General features: G+C 43.8%; 1 protein-coding gene across 1 annotated transcript; it reads right to left on the bottom strand.

The window, feature by feature from the left end:
* Positions 1-10,089: 10,089 nt before the first annotated feature.
* Positions 10,090-22,868, bottom strand: LOC117544854 (the record flags this gene model as incomplete). Its single annotated transcript, XM_034214331.1, has 12 exons — positions 10,090-12,375; positions 13,209-13,924; positions 14,366-14,573; positions 14,692-14,858; positions 14,997-15,165; positions 16,514-16,664; positions 17,376-17,542; positions 18,553-18,768; positions 19,543-19,662; positions 19,865-19,997; positions 20,287-20,386; positions 22,748-22,868. Coding segments are annotated over 12 exons (2,571 nt in total), but the record flags the coding sequence as incomplete, so codon positions are not given.
* Positions 22,869-23,253: the final 385 nt, after the last annotated feature.

Below are 23,253 nucleotides of genomic sequence, written 5' to 3'. Positions count from 1 at the left end.
TCAGACAGCATAATTGCAATGAGTGACAGGGTTCTGCTAAGCTGCACTACAGTAATGCATAATGAAACCTGGAAAATGAACGTTTTTGGAAAATATTGGTAGAATGATACAAAATGGATGAAAAATATTGTATTTTTTGTCCTAGAATAGTTCAAGAATGTTCAGAACACTAAGAAATTGCTCTCCAATCTTCTCCTATCTAACCATCGATCTAAATTGATCAGATTGCTGGAAACCTTAAACTACTGGCACAGATAAGTAATAAAGATGAAGCAGACAAGAGATAGCACTCTCCGTACGCAGGGCAGCAGACAGAGGCTGTTAAACGCATTTACACTCCAATAACTTTCACAAGTCAGAGGGCCCACAGAGAGAGAAAGAGAGAGAAATAGGGAGGGAGAAGGAGAGACGGCAAAATGCCTGGCCAAGTAGATCAACAAGGAGCTATTGATACCAGAGATCTGTGCTGGTGTCAGTCTGAGAGCCAAACAAGATCACAATTGTGGTTTGTGCCAATAACCTTGTTGACCTTATTTAACCTTGGATTTGGCCAGTTGAGAGCTCAGACTACAAGTGTCCATTGAAAAAGAAAATTGGGAAATCCATGTTTGTGTGAGAGCACTCTGAATCCGACTATTCAGACACGCTCTATGGTGAAAAGTGTGGGCACCAGTCTGGGCAAGGTCTGTTAGATCCACTTGAGGGAAATCTCAATGCTACAGTACAATGATGCTACAGAGAATTGTGTGCGTCCAATTTAGTGGCAACAGTTTGGATAAGGCCCTTTCTTGTGTCAACATCGCACAAAGGAAGGCAAATGGGTTTGGTGAGGAGGAACTGCTCAGAGCCCTGACCTCAACCCCATCCTTTGGCATGAAGGGAACACCAACTGTGAGTCAGGCCTTATCATCCATCAATACCTGACCTCACTAATGCAACAACCATGAACTTTTCCTAAGCTTAACCATACCATAGTGGCTATGCACAGACATTGTAATGCATTTTAAAAACATTGGCATAGGATATAACATTTTCATTGATCGTAATCCAAATCCTACTGCAATCGGCCAATATCAATGTTCTTATCTGGCAATAGGATCGAGCTGAATGAGGGGAAATCCTTACAGCCAGATTCCAACATCTTTTGGAAAGCTTCTCAAAGCTGCATGTCCTACAGTTCGTTCACATGTGGTTGTAAAGTTCGTATGAAGTTCTGGCCTTTTGTATATATTTTCCATTATTTGCTCGATTTCCTGGCATTCGGTCAATGTATCAGGTGTCTCTATTTTAGGTTACTTCTCAAAAACCGCTTGTTAGTGGGATTCTGAGGCTGTTCAGGTGTGTGATAGAGGATGTCATGGCGGACATACAATTATAATGAGATAGAGACAGAATCCAGGAGCCGGGGCACCTTTCTCAGTCTGTCTAGTGTGTGCATGCATGAATGTGTGTGTGAGTGTGTGTGTGTGTGGTGTAATTACAGCCAGGTCCCCGGCGTGGAGCCCAGTAGAAGTATCGTCAGTCTGTCTGTGGCATGCGGTGGTGCTGACCTTCCTTCTCTCCTCTCCTCAGGCCTGGTGACTCCTCTGACTGTCTCCGGCTCCACCACACCCCCCCCCCCACCCCATCTCACGCTCACACACAGGTGCTATAGCGGGACAGCTGGCTGCTCGCTTTGTGCGTACCATGTCCGGTGAAGACTTCCTTATGCATGCACAAGTCATTAATCAAACTGAATTGTGTTGATATTTTGTTAATGTTGATGCAACAGTGCACCATAGCCAATCTTGAAACTCGTTGGCTCTTGTTCTGACGACGATAAGCCTCTGGGGTGAAGTGGAAATATTTTTGGGGTTTCGTTGTTGCCAGCGGATATCCAGGCCAAGAGGTTCTCTTACTTGCACTGGTCAATTGTTTACAGTCTGATTAGCAACTTAATATGCGAGACTGACTTTAACATGTAGCCAAATTCCCAAGCAATTTTTTACTTTAAGAATTGCATTTTGGGCTATATGTCTCCAAAACACACACACACACACACACACACACACACACACACACACACACACACACACACACACACACACACACACACACACACACACACACACACACACACAACACACACACACACACACCACACACACACACACACACACACACACACACACACCACACACACACACACACACACACACACACACACACCACACACACACACACACACACACCACACACACACACACACACACACACACACACACACACACACACACACACACACACACACACACACACACACACACACACACACACACAGAGAGAGTAGTATTATAATGAGTGAGTCTGACAGTAATCCGTAATGGTTTGGTCCTCAGCAGGAAAGGGCTCAGGGCCTTGAAGATGGAGCCGAGCTGGACATGTGTGATATAACACCAGCGAAGAAGAATGGGGGAGGGTGACGATCAAACAATCGGGTCAGCATGAGTCACTAAGATACCCTGAGGAAGTCAAGTCCAATCAAATCCAAATCACGCTCAGCACTTTATGTATTTAAGGGAGCGATTGTATATTTGCAGCGCCCAAAGTGCATATGTCAAAGGTGTCTGTACAATTTTGCATGTCTTTGTTTGTGTATACAGTATGTGTGTTTAAGTGTGTGTGTAATCAGTGAGTTTGGAATGTGTCAAGACATTGTGAATCCTGATGATCAACATTGTGATCCTGTGTTACATGTGCTGCATGCTCAGGGCGCGTTTACCCAAAGTGACCCAGACCTCCTCTGAGCTGCTGAGGCCCCCCGCCTGTCTGAAATAAACCCAAGAAGTTAGTATTTATTCATTTGACAAAATTAGATAAAAATAAAGATACATAGATTTGAGCAGTATTAAGACAAAAGGAACATTTCAAGGGAAGTTGTATTCTTTGGTTTATGCCTTTTGGCTTAATCTGGCACATCAAATTAGTGTTCAGAGGTACATTTATATTGTCCAAAGTGTATAACTTTTAATAAATGGCAATATTAGTTAAGTGTCACTATATTTAGGACATTTTCACCAATGTCTCGAAAACTGCAATTTTACTACCACCGCTCGATTCGTTTGTTTGACACTGAAACTGCTATAGATTTAGCTACTGCCCCCCCCCCCCCCATCCACAGCAGTTTCCCGGGCCGTTACTCCAGTCTGCTTCTCTAAACCAGGGCGTGCTTATCACCTTCTACTGTAGGGAGATCCTTTTCTGTCTCGACACCTGTAACAACATCACAGATACAGAAACACATACACTAAATAAGGATAAATACTTCAAACAACCCCACTTCAAAACATCCAAACTATCCATTTAATCAGTGTGTGCTGTCCATTAGAAATAGATAGTTTAAAAAAAATAGCACACATCAATTGCTTATTTGACAGACTGCTTAGGGTACGGTTTAAAACGTTTCATATGTCTTAAAGGGTTGATTCTTCTCGTGTTGACGTTTTTGATATGTTTTGGGATATTCAGCAAAAAGAAATGGAAAAACACATTTAAACAGAATCAAATAATAATAATTAATTAAAATGTGTAGCTGAAGTTGAAGCACGGAAATATGTTGGAAAGGCAAATGTAGCTGAAGAAACACTGATCAAGGTGACGTCACATTGTAAAAGAAGCACCGGAGGAAATTGAAGATTCAGTCAAAGGGCATTTTGTCAAAGCATAGAGCTGAATGTAGGAGTTTCAAAAGTTTGAAAGCCAGAGAGGAACTAATAAACAAATCTGTCCATCTTTCTAGATGTCAACATGAGATAGCTCAGGTAAACATGCTGTGTGTGTGTGCACATGTACGCCTGCAAACTCCCCCCCCCCCCCCCTCCTCACTGCATCCAGGGGGATTTATTTGACCCCTTATTGCCAGCGGTGAGCCTGTGGTGGAGATGAAAGCATGCCTTCCCAGTGTGGCCCCAGTTTCTATAGCTATGGACACAGACTCACACTGGTCGGGGACAATAGAGGGGCCCTGCCACTCGCCCCTGCAAGAGCCCCCCCCCCCCCCATCCGTCACCGCAATCATATTTTCAAAACAATAACACAGCCGGGGGGGGGGCATGATTGAAGTGTGTGCGTGTTTGATCTGTTGGTATGTGTGTGTGTCTTTTGAAAGTGTGTGTGCAGGTTATTTTTAGGCACGCGTTTGTTTCATCTGAGTGTGAACATGCTCGTTTGACTTGTGTCAGAGTCTCTCGGTCCGCACATGCAGTCGGGAAGCAACTGTGTGCATGCATACTTTTGTGTGTGTGCAGAGGCAAGTGTGTGTGCTGTGAGCCGGGCCTTTGATGGCGTGGCCGGAGCGTGCCTAATGTGACTGCTTGCTGGGGTGGGGTGGGATGGGGGGGTGGCAGCGTTGAGCCTCCTGCCCTCGTACTGTCTACCCTGCCGTGGCCCAAGGCTCCCCTGCAAACTTGAAAGGACCAAAGGAATCCCCCCTAAACCCCCGACGCCGCCCCCCACATGTTTTCAGAAGGCATGACATCATCCCTCGCACAAAGGGGGCTGGAGCTGGGGTTAATATGGATGTATGTGTGAATGTGTGTGTGTCAGTGTGTGTGTGTGTCCATCGGTCACAGCTTTGCAAATATTTGTCCTTTCTCTTATTTTGTCTTGTTCTCTTAATCTGACTTCTTCTGTAACAACATCATTTCCCAAATTGGGATTAATAAAGTATCTATCTATCTATCTAAACTACTGACTCCTTTTAGCATTTGCAAGACAAAAATGTCTTCCTTTTATCTTGAGGTACCTGAATCCATCCACACACACACACACACACACACACACACACACACACACACACACACACACACACACACACACACACACACACACACACACACACACACACACACACACACACACACACACACACACACACCACACACACACACACACACACACACACACACACACACACACACACACACACACACACACACACACACACACACACACACACACACACACACACACACACACACACACACACACACACACACACACACACACACACATCAATCCAAGTTTTTCTCTTTCTTTTTGAGACCCTTTATGTGAATAACTAACATGGATTTGATCCTAAAAGTCTGGGGAAAGAAAATAAATTGCTTTCAGGTTGTTTGCCAGGCGCAGAGCCGAACACCGAATACCCTCGGCTGGCCCGTCCTTCTCTCATCTTTGTCTGCGTCTTAGATTTTTCATTTTTGGCAATCAATGTAGGCTCTCTTCGGACCGAACCCCTGGCTCCTCTGCATGCACCCAGATTTCCCTGCACACCCAAGCTGTTGTTTTCCCCACAATTCACAACAAAGGGTGGGTGAGGGAAGTCTGGAGCACTTTCAAACAAATCAGAGGGGTTCATCAGAACTTGTGTGAGTGGTTGCATCGGCGGCTGAGGTTATGGGTTCTGTTTAACCTCTTTCTATTTCATGTGGCCCTGTTGATGGTTTACTGGAGGTACCACACATACTGTACATAGGCCCCCATCAGAAAGCATTCATCCAGTGGAGAGCCCTTTCTATGCAGATGACTTGTTAATGATTCATGTTCCTGTGGTACATAACATGTGCAGACCAAACAAGCAATGGACAGCTGCAATAGAAGCACAAACAAGGGATTCAATCAGATCCCATTCAAATGAGGAGATGACATTTAAAAAGTTTACAAATGTTCCTGTCAGTGTCTTGATTAGAAGGTTGAAATGGAAACCTTTGTGACAATGGGGGTTGTTGAGGGTGAAAGACACCAATGTCATGGCCACTGAGTTGTAACTGTCACTCATAAAACCCACTCAACCCCACACACACACACACACACACATTTATCTCTATACAGTATAGTGTTGTTGCTGTTAAACGCAGCCATATTTCTTTACATTCATCAATATTGTACTTCCATTTTCTTCAAGTCTTCAAGGTGAGTAATTGATGTAACAATGGTCAATTTGTGGGTGAAGTACTCCTTCAAAAAACACTCAGTTTTCCACTTAACAGATACATTCACACAAACAATATATGGATTCCTCACACACCCATTTCTTGATCTCCTCTCTCTGCCTGTGTCACACTCTCTCTGCTCTAACAAGTGTTGCTTAGAGGTGAGGGCCCGTCGCCCTCGCCTGTTTAATGGGCTGTCCGTTTGCCAACTGTTCCTTTGAGGGGGCCGATGCGTCGGAGCCGGGATTTGGGAGGGAGGGCCGGTGCCGCTGGATCAGACAGATGGAGGGGGGTCCGGCTCCATTCATTTAGCTCCATGAGAACAACAGAGCCCCACTTCAAACAACAAGGACGCAACCTGCTGGCCCCATCGTCTACGAGCGCATACGCAGGCATTACGCAGACACACACATGCTGCAACACATGCCTGTTCACACACACATGTGCTTTTATTAGAACTTTCTCAACTTGTATTTTGATTGTCTTAAATCTACCTCAAGGACATAAAGTCATCACCTCAGAGATAAAGTTGTCACTGTTACCGTTCAAACTGCATCTGTAGCTCATCTGTCCCCCTGACACGTGCAGATACACACAGATATGCACATGTACAGGGGGCAAAAAAACACAGGCTCCACAGTGCCCTTCTTTCCCCGGGACTCCCTCCATTGCTACCACCCGCCCCCCCCCCCCCTGAATTCACTGGCACTTCCAGAAAGCTCCGAGGCGCCAGCGGAGTGGGGCTCATCTCTTGGGAACAATAAAGCCAGATCTTCATAAAAACTTCAAAAAGGCCTCGCCAAGTGTTTTATAGGTGCTTTAAAGGTTTATGGGCCCTGGGGAGGGAGGGAGGGAGAGAGAGAATGAGAGAGAGGGAGAGAAATGAGTGATGCAGTAGTGGCAGGCTTCACTTTTCCCACCCACTGCACACACACACGTTTACAGAAACACACACATGCCAGTGTAGACATACATGTACACCGCCGCTAATCCGCCAGTAAGTGCCCGGCTGAAATCGGCTGAGAGGAGGCAGGGTGGGGAGATGGATGAGAGGGAGAGGAACAGGTGATCAGTCGGTGTCCATAGTGTAGGGGTCACGTCATTTTCCTGAAAGTCTGTATCCAGAATTTCATGTTTAGGCTCAATCCAAAGTTACACATGTCGGATAAGTGTGCCCGTTGTGGGGGACCCTCCCCTTGGCCCATGATCCCAAATGACCTCAGGAAGGGTCAAGTTGAAGAGCATGAAGGTGGGGCACTCTGAGATGGAGGAGATCTCACTCTCAAGATGCATTGGTGGCTGTTTTGCAGGCGGATCGCTTCAGCTGCACACACACTGGAGCACGGCCTCATATGCAACTAGACTCTTCCTGTTCCAGTTTTGGGAAGCCTCTGATCCGACTTCGCTGCCAGGAGAGGTGCTGACGAAACCCCCTATCTAATAATTCTCCAAGATGCAAAACTTCTTTTTGTCACGGCGGATATTTGGATGAGTCACGAGTCGCTGTGCCTGCTCGCTCCCCTTGGGTCTCTTTTATGAGCATGAATAGCCACTATTCAGGGTGTTTTGGGAATGCTTTCTTTATAGGTATTCAGATATATGCCAGGGTTTATATTTAGCTCGGGTCCTCCTGGAGTCAGAAGGTTTAAAATTAGGAGGTGTCAGAATTCCAGTACAATTCTTAAGTTACTGTCAATAAACGGTAAAGGGCTGCTCTTAAAGCCGTAGCGTGTCGGCATGGACGCATTATGCCATGATTTGTGTGTGATAAGCTGCTCGGGGAAGTGTGTGTCAGTTTGTCCTGTAATAGTACAAAAGTGTAAATCCTCAACATGGTATACAAACGCATTTGCACATCGGAATATCAAGATTCCTGAGTGCATGCCGCTTGTGTGCACCAATGTGTGTTTGTGCGTCCATCCACACATTAGTGTTTGTAGGATCTGTTGACAGCGAAGCATGCAGCATTTTATTTGCTCAAGGGCTGAAAAAACACATGGCGCTAGCAAGAGAGCGCTGTGATATGAGCCTGCTGAAAGCAAGCTGGCCAGACCGAATGTAAGCCTGGGATCACGATTAAACTCAAACGTATTAACGAACTGTGTAATCACACATCATTATAAAGGTTATTAAAGCATATAGCGAAAAGGTTGTTTAGTTTCATTACGTCTACGATTAAAAAAACTGTCTTTATACAAGTGAGCATCTAGCCTTCCGCAGTAAATATGTATGTAAACAGATGCATAAGTAAACAAGCTGTGGCATGAATCACGTTTTATTTATAAAGTGTTTGTTTTTTACGTTAAAGTTCAACAGTTCTACTGGAATGTAATACCAGAAATGTCTAAAAGCGGTGCTTGTTGAGACATTTTTTTGTCAATATTGACCTCCACCAAGGAGGTTATGGTTTTGGTTCGGTTTGTTGGTTTGTTTGTCTGTTTGTCAGCAGGAATACCGAAAAACCAGTGGCCTGATTTTAATGAAACTTTGTAAAAGACTGTATTGGGGATCTGATTAATGGGGTAGATACACGCATTAGCTTTCACTCACGGGAACAGCCTTGGCAGAGAGCCTTTCTCTTTTGTAGATTCATTCATTCTGACATTAAAGAAAGTCATAGGTTCATCTTTATGGAAACGAACGCCTTCATCGGTTGCCTTGCTGCAGTGATGTCACGACTTGGTGAAGTCAAAAGAAAACACTGATAGTTATCTAAGGGTTTGATTGCTTTCTTTAAAACAGACCAAACAGGCGTTTAGTTAGAGGTGAAGATTTCCAAGAACAAGTTTGGATTCAGGTTTTTCGGTTCAAAGTTAAAATTCTTCGACATCTTTAAGTTAATATTTCAGCAAATTTGCAAAAAACAAGCATTTTGTATCAGTCAGTTTAAGGGGTGGAATCCCCCTTTTGCCAAGGATACATTAATAGTTTCTAGTTCTGTTATGGAAATAATCTATTTCATTGTCTTTGAGTAAAGAAGTACACTTTCACTATAAACAGTCTGCCGCTTATTGTTCATTCAACTTCATGAATACAGTGGTGGAATAGAATACAGTACTGTACTTAAGTACAATTTGCAGGTGTACTTTACCTGAGTAGTTTAAATGTATGCTGATTTATCATTTTACTTCACTATATATAGAAGCCAGTATTTTGACTGCACGACATGTATCTGACAGCTTAAGCTACTTTTAAGATTCAGTTTGTCAGCTATCACTAATTTAATAGATACAACTCTGAAAAGAGCGATTATGAGACTTTTGGTACTTTGGTTAAATTTGAATGCAAGACTTTTACATGTAACAGAGTATTTTCAAGGTTACAGATCTCAGGTTCTTTCCCCTCTGCATGAACAGCATCATACTGTTACTATTTGATGAGGATAACGGCACTGGAAACTCTATATTATTATCCTAAAATAAAAAAGCATCTAGATATTTAAGTTAAGTCTAGGAACACATCTCATCTCCACAGTAGCGCATTGAGAACGTAACGCGGTAATGCACATCACCCTGAAACTGGTGCAGGGGATGTCATTATGTCAAGTATTTTCCTAATGTTTAGACTAAACTCTATTCAAACCTGTTAGAAAAAAAACACTCCATCACCGTACGCAATAGTAACATCATTGTTCATCCCTCGCTGCAGTGCCCACCCCTCACACTGAATTCTGTCTGCAGCTGCCCTCCATTCACTTTTCATCAACTGGGTGACAAACACTGATGAGGTCATTGCAATATAGCATCTGTAAGAACAAGTGCCCTCTATTTGTCATGTACTCTGCTTCATATCAGATGAATGAGCAGCTTTTGGGAGGGTATCATACGTGTTGATGACATTTGAACTAAGAGAATAAGCCCAGAAGAAAATAAAATGTGAAATGTAAGATTGTTATGCTCTCTATGTCTGATCAGGCAAAACATACTGTTTAGTTTGGTGGAATTCTCTCAAACTGAGACACGTAGAGCGTTAAGTGCGACATCTCTCAAACAGGAAGTGTAAATAGGTCAGAATCATGTCATAAATGTTGTTATTACTCACATGAAGGTTAGAAACTTCCTACACTCGTGTGCGGCGATCTGTTAAAAGAGAAGAAACCCTCATAAACAAGCAAGGCTTTTATTTTGTTATATTCATTTATTGTTCAATAAAAATAGATTTTAAAAAAGTGACGTGATGTCTCCTTCGTGACTTCGCCCGCGGGGTCTGCCAACAGCTCCTTGTAAACATGGGGCTAAACTTTATTTCTCAACCGGAGAGGGAATTCAACCCCCCCCCCCCTCCCCTCAGCTTCATCTCAAGACAGACGCTAACTTCACTGACCTTTGACCTCAGTAGTGATGACAGCCCCACATTCACTTCCTTTCACATTTAGGGCAGATACAGTACATTCATCTCCTGGTCTTCCTCTGTCTATGTACAAAGGTTTGCTTTCTGGTTGTGTGATTTGTTGTTTGCAGTTGGTCCTTATAAAAACCGCCTTTCACAACGAGAATAAAGAAGACATCTAAGCGTTAACACAACAGTTCAAGCCATTTTTAGTAAAACCAATTACAATTTATAACATCGGTTTGTCACAAGACATCTTTATACAGTAGTTACACGTAAACACATCTTGGAAAGTGTAAGGAAACTGTGTAAACACTTTGAGACGCCCCCTGCGACAGGAACCTGGAATGCTACAGTGACTGAGGCCAGGTCCAAACGCTCCTCTCCTGGACCTTTCTGGTGCTACATTTGGAAATGATGCAGGTTCTTATAACGGTGTGATGTTGCTTAGCCGGTGGTGAGAGAAAAGTTTTGATCTTATGCTTAAAAACAGTTGATAAACAATAAATAAAACACAACAGCCTGCAGTTAGGGATGTTGAGTTCGATGTAAACGGTTTTAAATGAGGAGAGGAATTCAAACTTGGCACAGGTTCCCAACAAATATCTAAAAAGGAAGGTAAGGAGTGTTAAGAGGCCTTATTTATTGTGTTAGTTAGATTTAGTGTTTTGCCCCAAAAGTGCAATGCCTGCATCAGTGTTTTGGGAATATAAATATACGATATGTTACTCTGCTAACAAACACGGGGCCTCTTAACAACTAGAGTCATCCCTTTTCACAATAGAATCCCTCTGGGAGACGCTGCTCTAGACTGGTGGGCACCGCTTTCTGATGCATCTGGGAATACCACTGAACCAAACACAACAAAAACACTACACTGGTTAACTTTTAGCACAGCATGAACTACAGTACTTCAGATCAGCACAACTCTGGAAGGTTTACATGCTTTTTTTTCGACCCATCTATTAGAAAAAAACAAAAAAGAGTCAAGTATTGCTTTTGTTTTGTCTGGGGTGGAAATCCAAATGAGCTGGTTTAGTGTTAGCTACACTACGACTGAGTCTACTATACAGAGGGCTGCGAGAAGAAGCGCGCCAGGTTTCTGAAAGATGCAGCGTCGGCCCTCCTCCTCCTCCTCTCTCACTCTTCATCAAGCTCACTTTTCATTGCTTGGCTGCTTTGCTACCAGACAGTGGCCAAAAGCAGTTGAGTGACAGGCTGACGGGCCAAAGCGTTCGCACTGTTTAAGACGCCAGCCCCTCCCCCCCCCTCTGGGCCGGGTCCAACGCCCACATCCTGGGGACATGTTGCCGGGCGGCTGCAGGCGACAGCTCTTTGGGAATGACACAATGAGAGAGTTCATAGAAAAATCTGTGTCCGCGTGTGGCTGCAACGATGACACCGCACCATCTTCTGTTGGCAACGCCTCGATGTGCCGTCGTCAATCGTGCCAGAAGTCAAAGTGACGCTCCATTAATCTCGTTCGCCATCACTATCTTTTCCCAAATGATCCTCGACAGCGCTGAAACTATTTTGTTATTGTTCATTTGGTGTCCATACGAGGGTCTTTGAGAAAAAGTTCCATAGAAACTTCTCCGATGACAAGCACACAGCAGTAGTATGACATATTATAGCTGCAGTTGTGGATGATTACACCACAGTGGGACAAAATATCGTAGGCCTGTTTGTACAAATGTAACAGTTCCTTCATTTTTATACACATTTATCCCAAGAGAATGTAAAGGTCTTGAGTGTCTCTCTCCTGGAAGTGTCAGACTGTAGTGGCCCGGCTTTGTGTGAGCGCTAGTGGTGAATACTCCTTTATACGGACGCACAGTTTTCCCCTCAGCCAGGGGTTCTGCAGCTCCAGGGGACAGAAATCATCCTGAAGCCACTTTTCTCTGTTGTCCACCACCAGCACGAGGCCAAAGTGCTTTATCTGTTCGGGGCTGTAGTACACACACGGCTCCTGTTCCCCCCCGCTGCTGCCGAGCATGCGCCGCGACACCACGTTCATCTCCTGCACCACCAGCTGCACCATCTCCCGCGCCGACGTCCCTGGAGTCACACAGAGCTGGAACACAGGAAGGAAAGATATCATTCAGCGCGTCAGACTATATCAAGATGATATATTGTATTGTGAAATATATGGTGAATAGAGTTCATTTAAATAATAATAATAATAATAAGGCATTACATTTTTTATTAGAGCGCTTTTACAGGTGCTCAAAGCGCTTTACAATTACACATTACACATATTAGACATGTAAGAGTACTGTACTGCGGACATTACCCACAGGAGCAAATGCGGGTGAAGTGTCTTGCCCAAGGACACAACGGCCTGACGCAGTGGCGGCCGAGGCGGGATTCGAACTGGAGTTCACCAACGCCCCTTGATCTGATGACCAACGCTCTAACCACTGCGCCAAAACCGCCCCAAATAGCGCCTTTTTCCTCAAAGCACCTTTACCTATACAACTCAGCAGCATTCACACCCATTCATACAGAGGCAGAAGTGCCATACAAGGGGCCAATTGCTTAAGGCCCATGGCCATCCCATCGTGAGCAACTTGGGTAAACTATCTTGCCAAAGGATTGAACCTCCAACCAACCGATTGGTAAACGGCTACATCACTTTACTTTACTGTAAACGAGCTTTTAAACCAGGAAACTCTTACAATATCCAAAATGTAAGTGGATATCTTGGATATTGTAAGAGTTTCCTGGTTTTAAAAGCTTGTTTACAGTAAAGTGAATTTACCTGACTGTTCCAGTAGTCAGTGCGTGAATACTTTGTGAAATAATCAATCTTCAACTCTACAATATCCTAAAGATACCAAGGTATTTGGTCATAAATATTGTTATCTATGATAATCTTCTTATCACCCAGCCCCAACACAAATATACCTTAACACTGGTCTCCTTGGGCAGGCCTGTGTGATACTGCGGGTAAACTTTGAGCGTGGCGTGGCAGCCTTTCCTGAGGGAGGCCGGCGACAGCGAGGAGAGTCTCTGCGTGCCGCTGTCTTGCGATAACGTACGCGCCGGTGGAAGATGTGGGAGGCAGCGCTCAGCCGGGCAACAGCGATCCACAGACGATGGCCGGTGACATCTCCTATGCGGCGAGGTGGAGGGTGAGGGGCAGGAGCTGTGGTAGGAGTAAGGCAGGTGGGCGGAGGGGAACTCCAGGCTGCTGGTCCTCACACAGAAGGCCTGCCTCTTCTCTGTGATGTGCAGCAGCTCGATCTGCCGGCTGGGCAGGATGAAGTCGCTGTCGAACAGCTCGGGGCCGCCCCTCCGCCTCTCCCCGCCACAACGCCCTCCTCGTCCGCACCGCTCGCCGTCCCTCCCGTGCTGCGGCTCGGAGGCCTGAAGGACGTCTGGAGTGGAGTCTCTCAGCGCCCCACTGCCCCGTCCCCCCCCGCCGAGACACCCCCCGCCTCCTGAGCTGCTGCCGTCGCTACGCAGGAACCCGCGAGGCTCCAGCGGCGCGGAGGAGGAGAGCGGGGAGGCCGGCAGCAGGTCCAGCTCCCGGGGACTCTGAGCACGGCTGGAGTCGTAGTCACTGTCGGTGGTGAGGAAGACCTCGGAGGAGCCCTCTTCATCTGATAGACCAGCAAAATCTGCAAAATGGGAGAAATATTCATATTGTGTTGAGTCAGAATCAATGACTCAGGGACAGTTCTAACCCACAGGCCATAAGACTGCTAAACACTTGAGCTCTGTTAAGTGCCCCGATAAACATTCCTGTTTGTTTTTAACCGCAATAAACCGTATTTCATTTTGTTTTAATTTACATTATTTAATTTCATATTCTGTTCTTCTACATAACCCTATTGACATTTATATAGACTTTTTGCACTACTTTTTATTTTGTATTTTTGTATTTTGTTATATATGTTGCATTGTTGGAGGAGCTCAGGTCAGAAGAATTCCATTTCTACACTGTAGCTTAGGTGCATATGACAATAAAACCTTTGGATTTGAATAACATCCTATATTAATAACACTATCATATTACCGCACAATTCTAAATGTTTTTGTTGCCAGATGTGGATTCTGACCTGAGTGCTTGAGGCAGGGTTCGGGTGAAGGCATCGGGGAGGGCAGGAAGTCGGCCTGAGAGGAGGTGGAGGGAGGTTTCTCAGGGAGCACTTCCTTGGAGAAGTCAATGATCCAACTTATGGAGATGCCCCCTGTTGGCTGCTTGTAGCGAGCGTACTGCAGAGCATCCATGATCCACCTCGCATCCCGCCACACTTCCTCCATTTCCTGTTCAACAAGACCATAGTAGCTCAGCTCAGTAACAAATATCGATCTCCAAGACAAATATTAGTACATAACAAAAGGTGCAGCTGTGTAAAACGTTTTTAAATTCCAGCTGTGTTACCTGAATGTGTTCCTGGACCTGCTGGTGTTTCTTCTTGGCAGAAAGCAGCTCAGTCTCAGAGAAGGCCTCCCTTAGGGCCTGCTGGGACATGAGGGACTCCAGCTCCAGCAACGCAGACACTCTGCAGTACTGGCCGATGAAACTGGGGCAATAAGCATTAAAGTGGACTGTGGGAGGAAAAGGGAATCCAACAGGAAGAAAAAGGAATGTAAAACGATGTGTCAGTAAATACGGGAGCATATAGATTTGGAAGCAGCAGTTGGTGTCAAATTTCTTATTTCTGACAAAAAATCTGCTATACTGACCCAGTTCAAAGACCTGGAGGGGCAGCGTGAGGAAGCCGGAGCGGGGGGAGTACGGGTTGTTCTGACCAGGAGCTGTGCACACTTCATCTGAAGGTGGCAGGAGGAGCAGGAAGGACACTTTCTCACCAAACTCCACCACTTCCTGGCTGTAGATACGGAATTCCTGCACCTGCACGCACAGACACACAGGTGTATTGGAATGTGTATGCAACGTCCTATTTCTTCAATATTAACTTGATAAAGATCATTTTGCTGAACCAGGGTATATGCAGGAATCCTGAAGTCAAATGTCATACCTTTTAAGACCCTTTCCATACATTTTAAGACCTCATCGCCACTTTGAGTTTTAACCGGTTACATTGGTGACACACGTTACCTCACATTGACTATATACAGTATTGATTGTCCTTCCTCCTTATCTTCCAACCATTTGGACGCAAACTTGCATTTCCCCATAACGATGTTGTTTAGCAACCGGCGTAAACGGACCTTCGCGCGCTATCAAGCAGTGAGCGTGCGATGTCCTGTTCAGATGACGTCAAACCCAACGGGATGCCATCAATAAACTACACAGAATCACACTACACACCTACGCAATGATTACATTCAGGCAGACTGTAGAATACAACCTCTTTGGACCATTTATATACTTATTGAAAACAAGCTACAAAATGTAATACCTTGGAAAATGCCGTTAAATACTTTTTAATAGCCTTAATTTTCGCTAAATTGATTCATCAACTTTTAATACTTTTTAAGACCCCGCAGACAGCTCCCTTTTATATTGTAAATTCATACATTTTTAAGGTCATTACAGGTTTTATTTGAAAGATAGAAGTAAAGGAGAAGTCCCTGGTATGGATCACATGCAGAGAGGCCACCATGAACTACATTGTTTTAGCTTAAGTATCCAGAAAGTAGAACCAGACTCGATTTGAAGAAATACAGCAACTGCATGGTTTGCTGTAATAAGGGGGTATTGCATATCGCTAATACACTGTTGGGCTTTTTTTTAAGAAGGTCAAGTGTAAAACAATCGTACTAATAAAGCAATGTTTGTTGTTTTTAAAACTATTTTGAAACATCCATCCCTTCAGTAATCTATGGTACATATATATATTCATGTTCACATTCATTCAATCTTTTATGGTACAGCCGTGGAAGTGTGTGAAGTCCTTTCTGCCAGTAGGAACAGTGGGTGGTGAAAGGTTAAAGTCAATCGGACAATGATTGCCATTGTGCTGGAATTCGAACCATGTTCTTTTACAGAAATCATGTAGAATTAGTGGTCTAACCAGAACTGGCTGGATATCCATTGGGATCATATCCATGGCTTTGAGTTCCTGCCTCTGTGACTTGGCTGGAAGTAATTCGAGGAGTTAAACTGGTTCCATGAAATCAGACAAAACCAGTTCACACAAAAACACATTTTTAGCATTTGGTAAAGTCTGGGAATCTAACTGCAGAAGATCATTATGTTGTTGGATAAAGATTCACAGCTTCAGATTGACTCTGACCTGATTGCCTGGGATATTGATGTGCGCCATCAGGTCCTTGATGGCGCTGCGCAGGTCCTGTAAGAGGCGATGAGGAGCGCTCTGCTCTTCATTATCCATTTCAATCGCTTCCTCCAGAGAGCTGAGAGCCTGCAGCCACTGCCACTCCTCTCTACACACACACACACACACACACACACACACACACACACACACACACACACACACAACACACACACACACACACACACACACACACACACACACACACACACACACACACACACACACACCACACACACACACACACACACACACACACACACACACACACACACACACACACACACACACACACACACACACACACACACACACACACACACACACACACACACACACACACACACACACACACACACACCACACACACACACTATATATCAGTCATTGTGTTGCATGTATATTCAGCTATCTGGTCAAAACTCATCCAAAACCCACATTATAGGAATACTTCACCCACAAAATCATCATTTGTATATCAATTACTCAACCCATGTTAGCTTGAATTCTTGAAGACAACTTTGTTTTTCTTGCATGCCTTCATGGTAAATGAAGAATCAATAAACAGAGACATTTAAGTAAATGTGGGCTGCGTTAAACAGCAGCAAAACGTTAACTAATCATCTGTTTACAAACTCCATCACAACTCCTGCAGTGTCATCAAAGTCTCATTGAACCAGTCGTGTGGTTACTACTTCCCAAACACCAGCATTCCCCAATAACTTGACTGTTTGAAACAGTTCCTAACCCTTACACTGGTTTAGTAATTGACATACACATTTGGAGGATTCCTTAGAATGGCACACAGTATGATCCCCACCTGGACACGTTGCTGTTGTCCCGAATTTTGGTGTGACAGAGGACGTTGGGGAGCTTCTGAGGCACCAGCACTCTGATCTGCTCCACTGAGGTACACAGCTTCAGGTAGCCCAGGTATAATCCGGGGGCCAACACCTTCCTGCTCCGCCTGTGATAAGCCAGCTTCTCCTGGGGACAGCAGGTGGAGAGTGAGTGAGTGAGTGAGTGAGTGAGAGGATGGTACGATTGTGTGGGGATACAGATTCTAATTGTGTCTCTTTAAATAACCTCACATTCAACTAAATTATGTATTTTTATGCTTTGCTGTTGTTACTGTTTAAAAGGCTTCAGTCTAAAGTTGTTTCTGACCAAGTGGAAGTCAGCACGGCAGAATAGCCCACCAGCACATTTTTATGTATCTCATCATACAATTTGTTCATAACTGGCCACAAAACAAATATTTCAGTGAAATGTGGTTTTACCAGGGGGTGTCTCCACCATTGTATTCTAACCACAAGGACAAACCAACTCACACTGGAGACAAAACGGCACTGCAACAATGGTATCAAGTTTATCGGGCTACATAGACAAAATCAACTTGTGGTTAGGTTCCAGATTGTGGTTGCTCTGAACAAAACAGCCACAAAGCATTTGTTACAGAACACAAAACAACAACAATTAGAAAGATTACCATCAGCCCACAATGCTGAAATTCAAATGTCACTTTCCAATTTCCACTGCCTGAATGAGCAGCTTTTAAAGATAAAGTGACTGAGATGATTAACATTCGTGCCGGGTGGGCATGGATTAAAGATTTGACTTTTAATTTATTTGTTGGCAAGCTTATTCAATATGTGTCTTCACAAAGAAGGTGACAAATGGAAAAGGGGAGTCATGATGATTAATCTTTGTCCAAATAAAGAGTGTCTACATAAGCAGCACTCATAATTGGAAGCACATTGTAAATAACAGTCCTATTGGTTTGGCCTCATGTTTACTGGTTCTCCGCGAATGAGAGTTAAACAAACATTAAAGCGATACCAATAGATGAATGTTTTCCAGCGTTTTTGGGACACAAAAAAATGCAAAGAATGAGCCTGATAGAAACCACAACCGCTGCTGACAAACCCATTCCAGCAGCCTGTCTCCAAAACAAAAGCAGAAACCAATGGCTGCGCGTCTCTTCCTGCAGGACTCACATGGAGCGTGATGAGAAGCATGTCCAGAGCGCTGGGCTCCTCGGGGGACGAGATGGACTTGCGTTGGAGCTGGAGTTTGCAGAGCTGCGTCCAGCGAACCCCATCCAGGTTAGGAGAGGAACTCATGTCCTTCAGCAGCACCAGCAGGGCGTTACCATGCTTGTCTTTGATTGGCTCAAAATACACCTGACCGAGGTCCTGGGTTCCCAGCATTCCCTGAGGAAAGACATCAGACAATCTTATATCTTATTTTATTGATCTAACATGCTTCAATAGCAATATTTCTTTTTACGTTGGTCTTTTTTATTTATTTCTAAATCCTTTAACCTTTATTCGAATTATGGTATTTTTATTACTATTATCTTTTTATTTGTATTTCTTTTGTACCTATGTTCACTTTGTTTTATGGGGTTTTATATTTTATATTGTTGCATCGATTCAGTTAGAGAGAAACCATTATTTATTTTATTTTTATTATCATACATTTTACCTCCTTGAACATTTTATATTTTGCTGCATGTAAAGTTCTTAACAAATAATCTGAGGGGATATTTTAATTATAAAAAAATAAATAAAATAAATAAAATAAATAAAATAAATAAAATAAATAAAATAAATAAAATAAATAAAATAAATAAAATAAATAAAATAAATAAAATAATCATAACTAAATTAAATACATAAAATAAACTACTAAATAACTAAAATACCATAACACTAAATAACATAAATAAAATAATCCAATGACAATACAATAAATAAATAAATAAATAAATAAATAATAAATAAAATAAATAAAATAAATAAAATAAATAAATCCTCCCCTCCCTCCCCTAAATACCAATCCAATAATTGTATTGCTATTTAGCATTGTTATCCTTTTTTAGAGCATAGGGAGGAAAGGATAGAATGGGTGTAGCCACTATCAACCTTTACAAACCACGGGGTCATATTTTAATTCTAAAACAGTAGCTCTATAGTCTGTGGTACCTGTAGTTGTGAGACAGCCTGCAGCATCTTGAGGCGCGTCTGGAGAGTGCAGGAACAAGAAGACTGCGAAGGACTGAGACACTGCTGCAGCCAGGGAATCTCCTCCCATAGATACGATACCTGGAACATGAGATGGACACATACATTGATTATTTTAGTATTAGTATTAACAACCAATGGGAAATGTTATCATGTGTTCAAATATAGGATTATGAGGGTTATAAATGCGTTACAGTGGTCCATCACTTGTTTGAGCAATTATTAAAGTTGATGTTTTGTGTTCCTTTCTCTATTTCTCTGTCTTTTTGTCTGTTTTTTCTACCTTGGTAAACCAGAGGAAGTCCTGCATGAGGGAGCTGGAGTAGGAATCTTCCACCTCCACGATAGGAATCTGGTCCTCTGGAGTCACTAGCACATTATCATCTCTGTAGAGTATGGATGTCAGGTACAGACCCCTGAAAAGTAACATAGTACATGTGTTAGTATAAAACATTCATTGTAAAAGTGAGACGTTGCATAACTCTTCTTCTTACATTTCAATTACAATGTACCAAACAATTACTGTTATTTTGCCTTGTTGTGTATATTTAACAATCAATAATGAATATAATACCTTCACACCATAATGAAAATATATATATGTAATTTGACAAATTAAACACTACATTTCAAACAAACACATGACATACAATTCCTTTGATATTAAAAGTCTACAACATGGAAGTCAATTATTTTCATATCTACCTTTTCAAGCTTTTAACAAATTTGCTGGTAGGTTGGAAGAGGTGGCGCAGGCTTTTGGAAACTGAGTGCTTCCTCCCTTGTTGTGGAGCTTTGCACTGTTCTGCATTGACAAGAAAAGGACAACATTCATTCCAAATAAACAGAATAAGTTAGTCAGATTACTTCAATGAGGATTCTGATGCTCTTGCCTTGTCCTTTAAGTCGTGGCACGTGTGAGAAGCTGGGGCATTACTCTGATTGGTTGTCTCATTTTCTTGCTAACACCAATGAATACCTCTGTCCTGACAAACTTTAGAAACATCTCTCCCGGTGACAGGCCGTTACCTAACTGACAACAAACTTGACAGGTCCAACAACACGGCCGGAGTGGAATGTTTTTGGACATTTCATGCGCTCCAGTGGCGCGGCACCATTTGACAGTCATGCTGGCTGCCAGCAGCAGACTATGGGCCTTTAGGGAACTACTAGCCCTCCGGTCCCTGAGGGACACTAACTGTGTGTATATGTATGTGTGTGTGTGTTTACCTGCACATACTAAAGCTGCTGGAGCATGGCGAGTATTGAGCTACAGCCATGTGAGTGGAGCCAAGGAGCTGTAGTAATTTGTGTGTGTGTGTGTGTGTCTGTGTGTCTTAACCCTTTGCCACTCACTGACAGGGAGGTCAGTTAAGTCTGTGGGGACATGTTTATTTTTAGTGGGCCTGGAGGGGGTTGGAGGCGAGAGAGGGAGGTGTGTGTGTGTATGTATGTGTGTGTTTGTGTGGGCGCCTATTGGTGAGATAACGCGCCTCCCAACTCATTAGAAACCCTGAGTCCCAAACCCTCCACAGATTCCCTCTCCTCCCCTCCCAGGTGATCGTACTCCAGCCCCAGGCCACTTAAAGTCAATAAATCCCCCCATTCAGGACCCGAAAATAACTAATTTTCTCTTCAGGTGCACGAGTCGAGGTGGAGTAACGAGAAAAAACAGCGCCCCTCGACCCCTCTCACCTCCCCAAATTTCTCTTTTACTCGCGAGTCTGTTCGGCTCTGGTCCCGCTGGCCTCAGTCCGTGTTTGACACTGAGTAAGACAGACAAGTAGGGCTGACTGCTGGGGTACCTGTGTTAGTCAAGGCCTCTTTCACAGTTTAATTAATAGTGTTTGGACAAGAGGGAGAATGTGGCGTGGGCCGTGAGCCGCGCTGCGATGGGGGGGTGCGTACATGGACATGTGCGAGAGAGTCGGCACTGAAAGAGAAAGTGAATATTTGTGTCTGTTTCATGTACATGTGTATCTGTGCGTGCCTGTCTATCTTTATGTGTGTATATGTATGGACAGTAGACAGGGCGACTAGGCGGGCTGCGGGGGGGTTGAGGTGGAGGTGGGGGGGCAGCAGTAGTCAGTGTTAATTTATGCCCTCTCCCGACTCCAGCCTCGGACTCGTCTCTTACAGGAATAACAAACATGACCCGGGACACGCCACCTCGGCTACCGTGCCTGAACTCTGGAGCTCAATCAGTCGCCGTCTGAAGAACCAAGAGCCACTCAATACTGACTATTATATTGCGTCTCGCCTTATTGCAAATACGGTCTGGCCACAGTGGACAATAGTAAGTGGGCGAGTGTGTTTGGGCGTGTGGGATTGCTAGAAAAAAAGAGAGACATCTTGCTCAACGCTAAATGCAGTTTGCCGTCATGTAAAAGAGTCAGTGTGGACAGGTTCTGACACTTATGGGAGCAGCTTACAGCCTGCAGTGTTTGGGGATATAAACAGCCTGAGTGTGAGAGAAGCTGCATTTTGTCACAGAGAGAGAGGTATTCAGAAGGAGGAAGGGCTGAGTCATGGAAAGATGTAAAAGTAGGGGGGTGTGGGGTCGGTTGAGACAGAGGGGAGGGTATTATTTTTGAGGTGGCATGCCGTCTTAGGGTGAATGGCCCCCCAAAGTACTTGTCGTGCCTGAGATTGTAAAGTGTCTGTCAAGGTGAGATGAAACACAGAAATTGGTGAGACGGGTTACACCTGCACGTTCAACCGTCCATTGCTCACCTTCGTGTTTGTTTACACCGAGAATATTTATGAAACCTGAACTAGACGGTTGCTTAAAGTTCAGATGTGTTTGTTTAAAAGCTGACGGGCGTACTGAAAAGGACAGACGCTCAGTTTAATGTCAGAAGCTCGGAGCAATTTCACTTCTGCTACTTTAATTCAACCGACACCAGAAATAAAATCTGATCTTAACGTTGCGTAGTTTCAAGTGTACGTTCAAGAATTTCCTGAATGTAATTCCAAAGTTAAACCAGTTTTAAACGTCTGGTTTAACATGTGCTCATATGTAGAGTACATCAAGTCACTATCACTACCAGGTTTGAGGCTTTGGGTTTCACCAGGGGTCAGCTATGCAAACCGTTAAAGCGCTCAGATTACAGTTCAGTCTTTTAGTTTAACACGCCCACCAAATCGATCAAAAAGTTGTTGATACCATGGCAGACACAGTGGCGGTGGGCTTCTTTTATCTGTCCCAGTAGCTGGTCAAGTGCCTCCTTCTGGCCTCTCTGACGGGGAGCGCGGCCATCGATATCCCTCCAACCTGCAGGCAGAGATAAGAAACCATATTAGAATATGACCATGCAATGTTTGTGTGTCATAGCGCTGATTTGGAATCTCTATGCAGGTCCCTTAAACTGAACTTTGTTTTAATGATGGAGTTGTTTAAAAGAAAAAGGTCCAAGACGAAAGGTTTATTAAATATACTAGTGGCATACAGTAGCTCTATGGATGGCATCCACCACTTTGATCCAGACTGAAATACTGCTTCTCAACAATTATTGGATGAATCGTTACTTGCCCACAGGGCATGAATCATTCTGACTTTAATTTATTATCCTGTCGTCATGAAATGTCAACTATTGGATAGATTGAAATACAATATGGCACAAACACTCAAGTTCCCCTTCTGTTGAATGGTAAACACTTTGTTTATCCCCT

This window comes from Gymnodraco acuticeps, unplaced genomic scaffold (assembly GCF_902827175.1).
Source record: "Gymnodraco acuticeps unplaced genomic scaffold, fGymAcu1.1, whole genome shotgun sequence".
Lineage (NCBI taxonomy): Eukaryota > Metazoa > Chordata > Actinopteri > Perciformes > Bathydraconidae > Gymnodraco > Gymnodraco acuticeps.
Note: the sequence above shows the minus strand (reverse complement) of the source record. Positions and strands in the feature narration are given on the sequence as shown.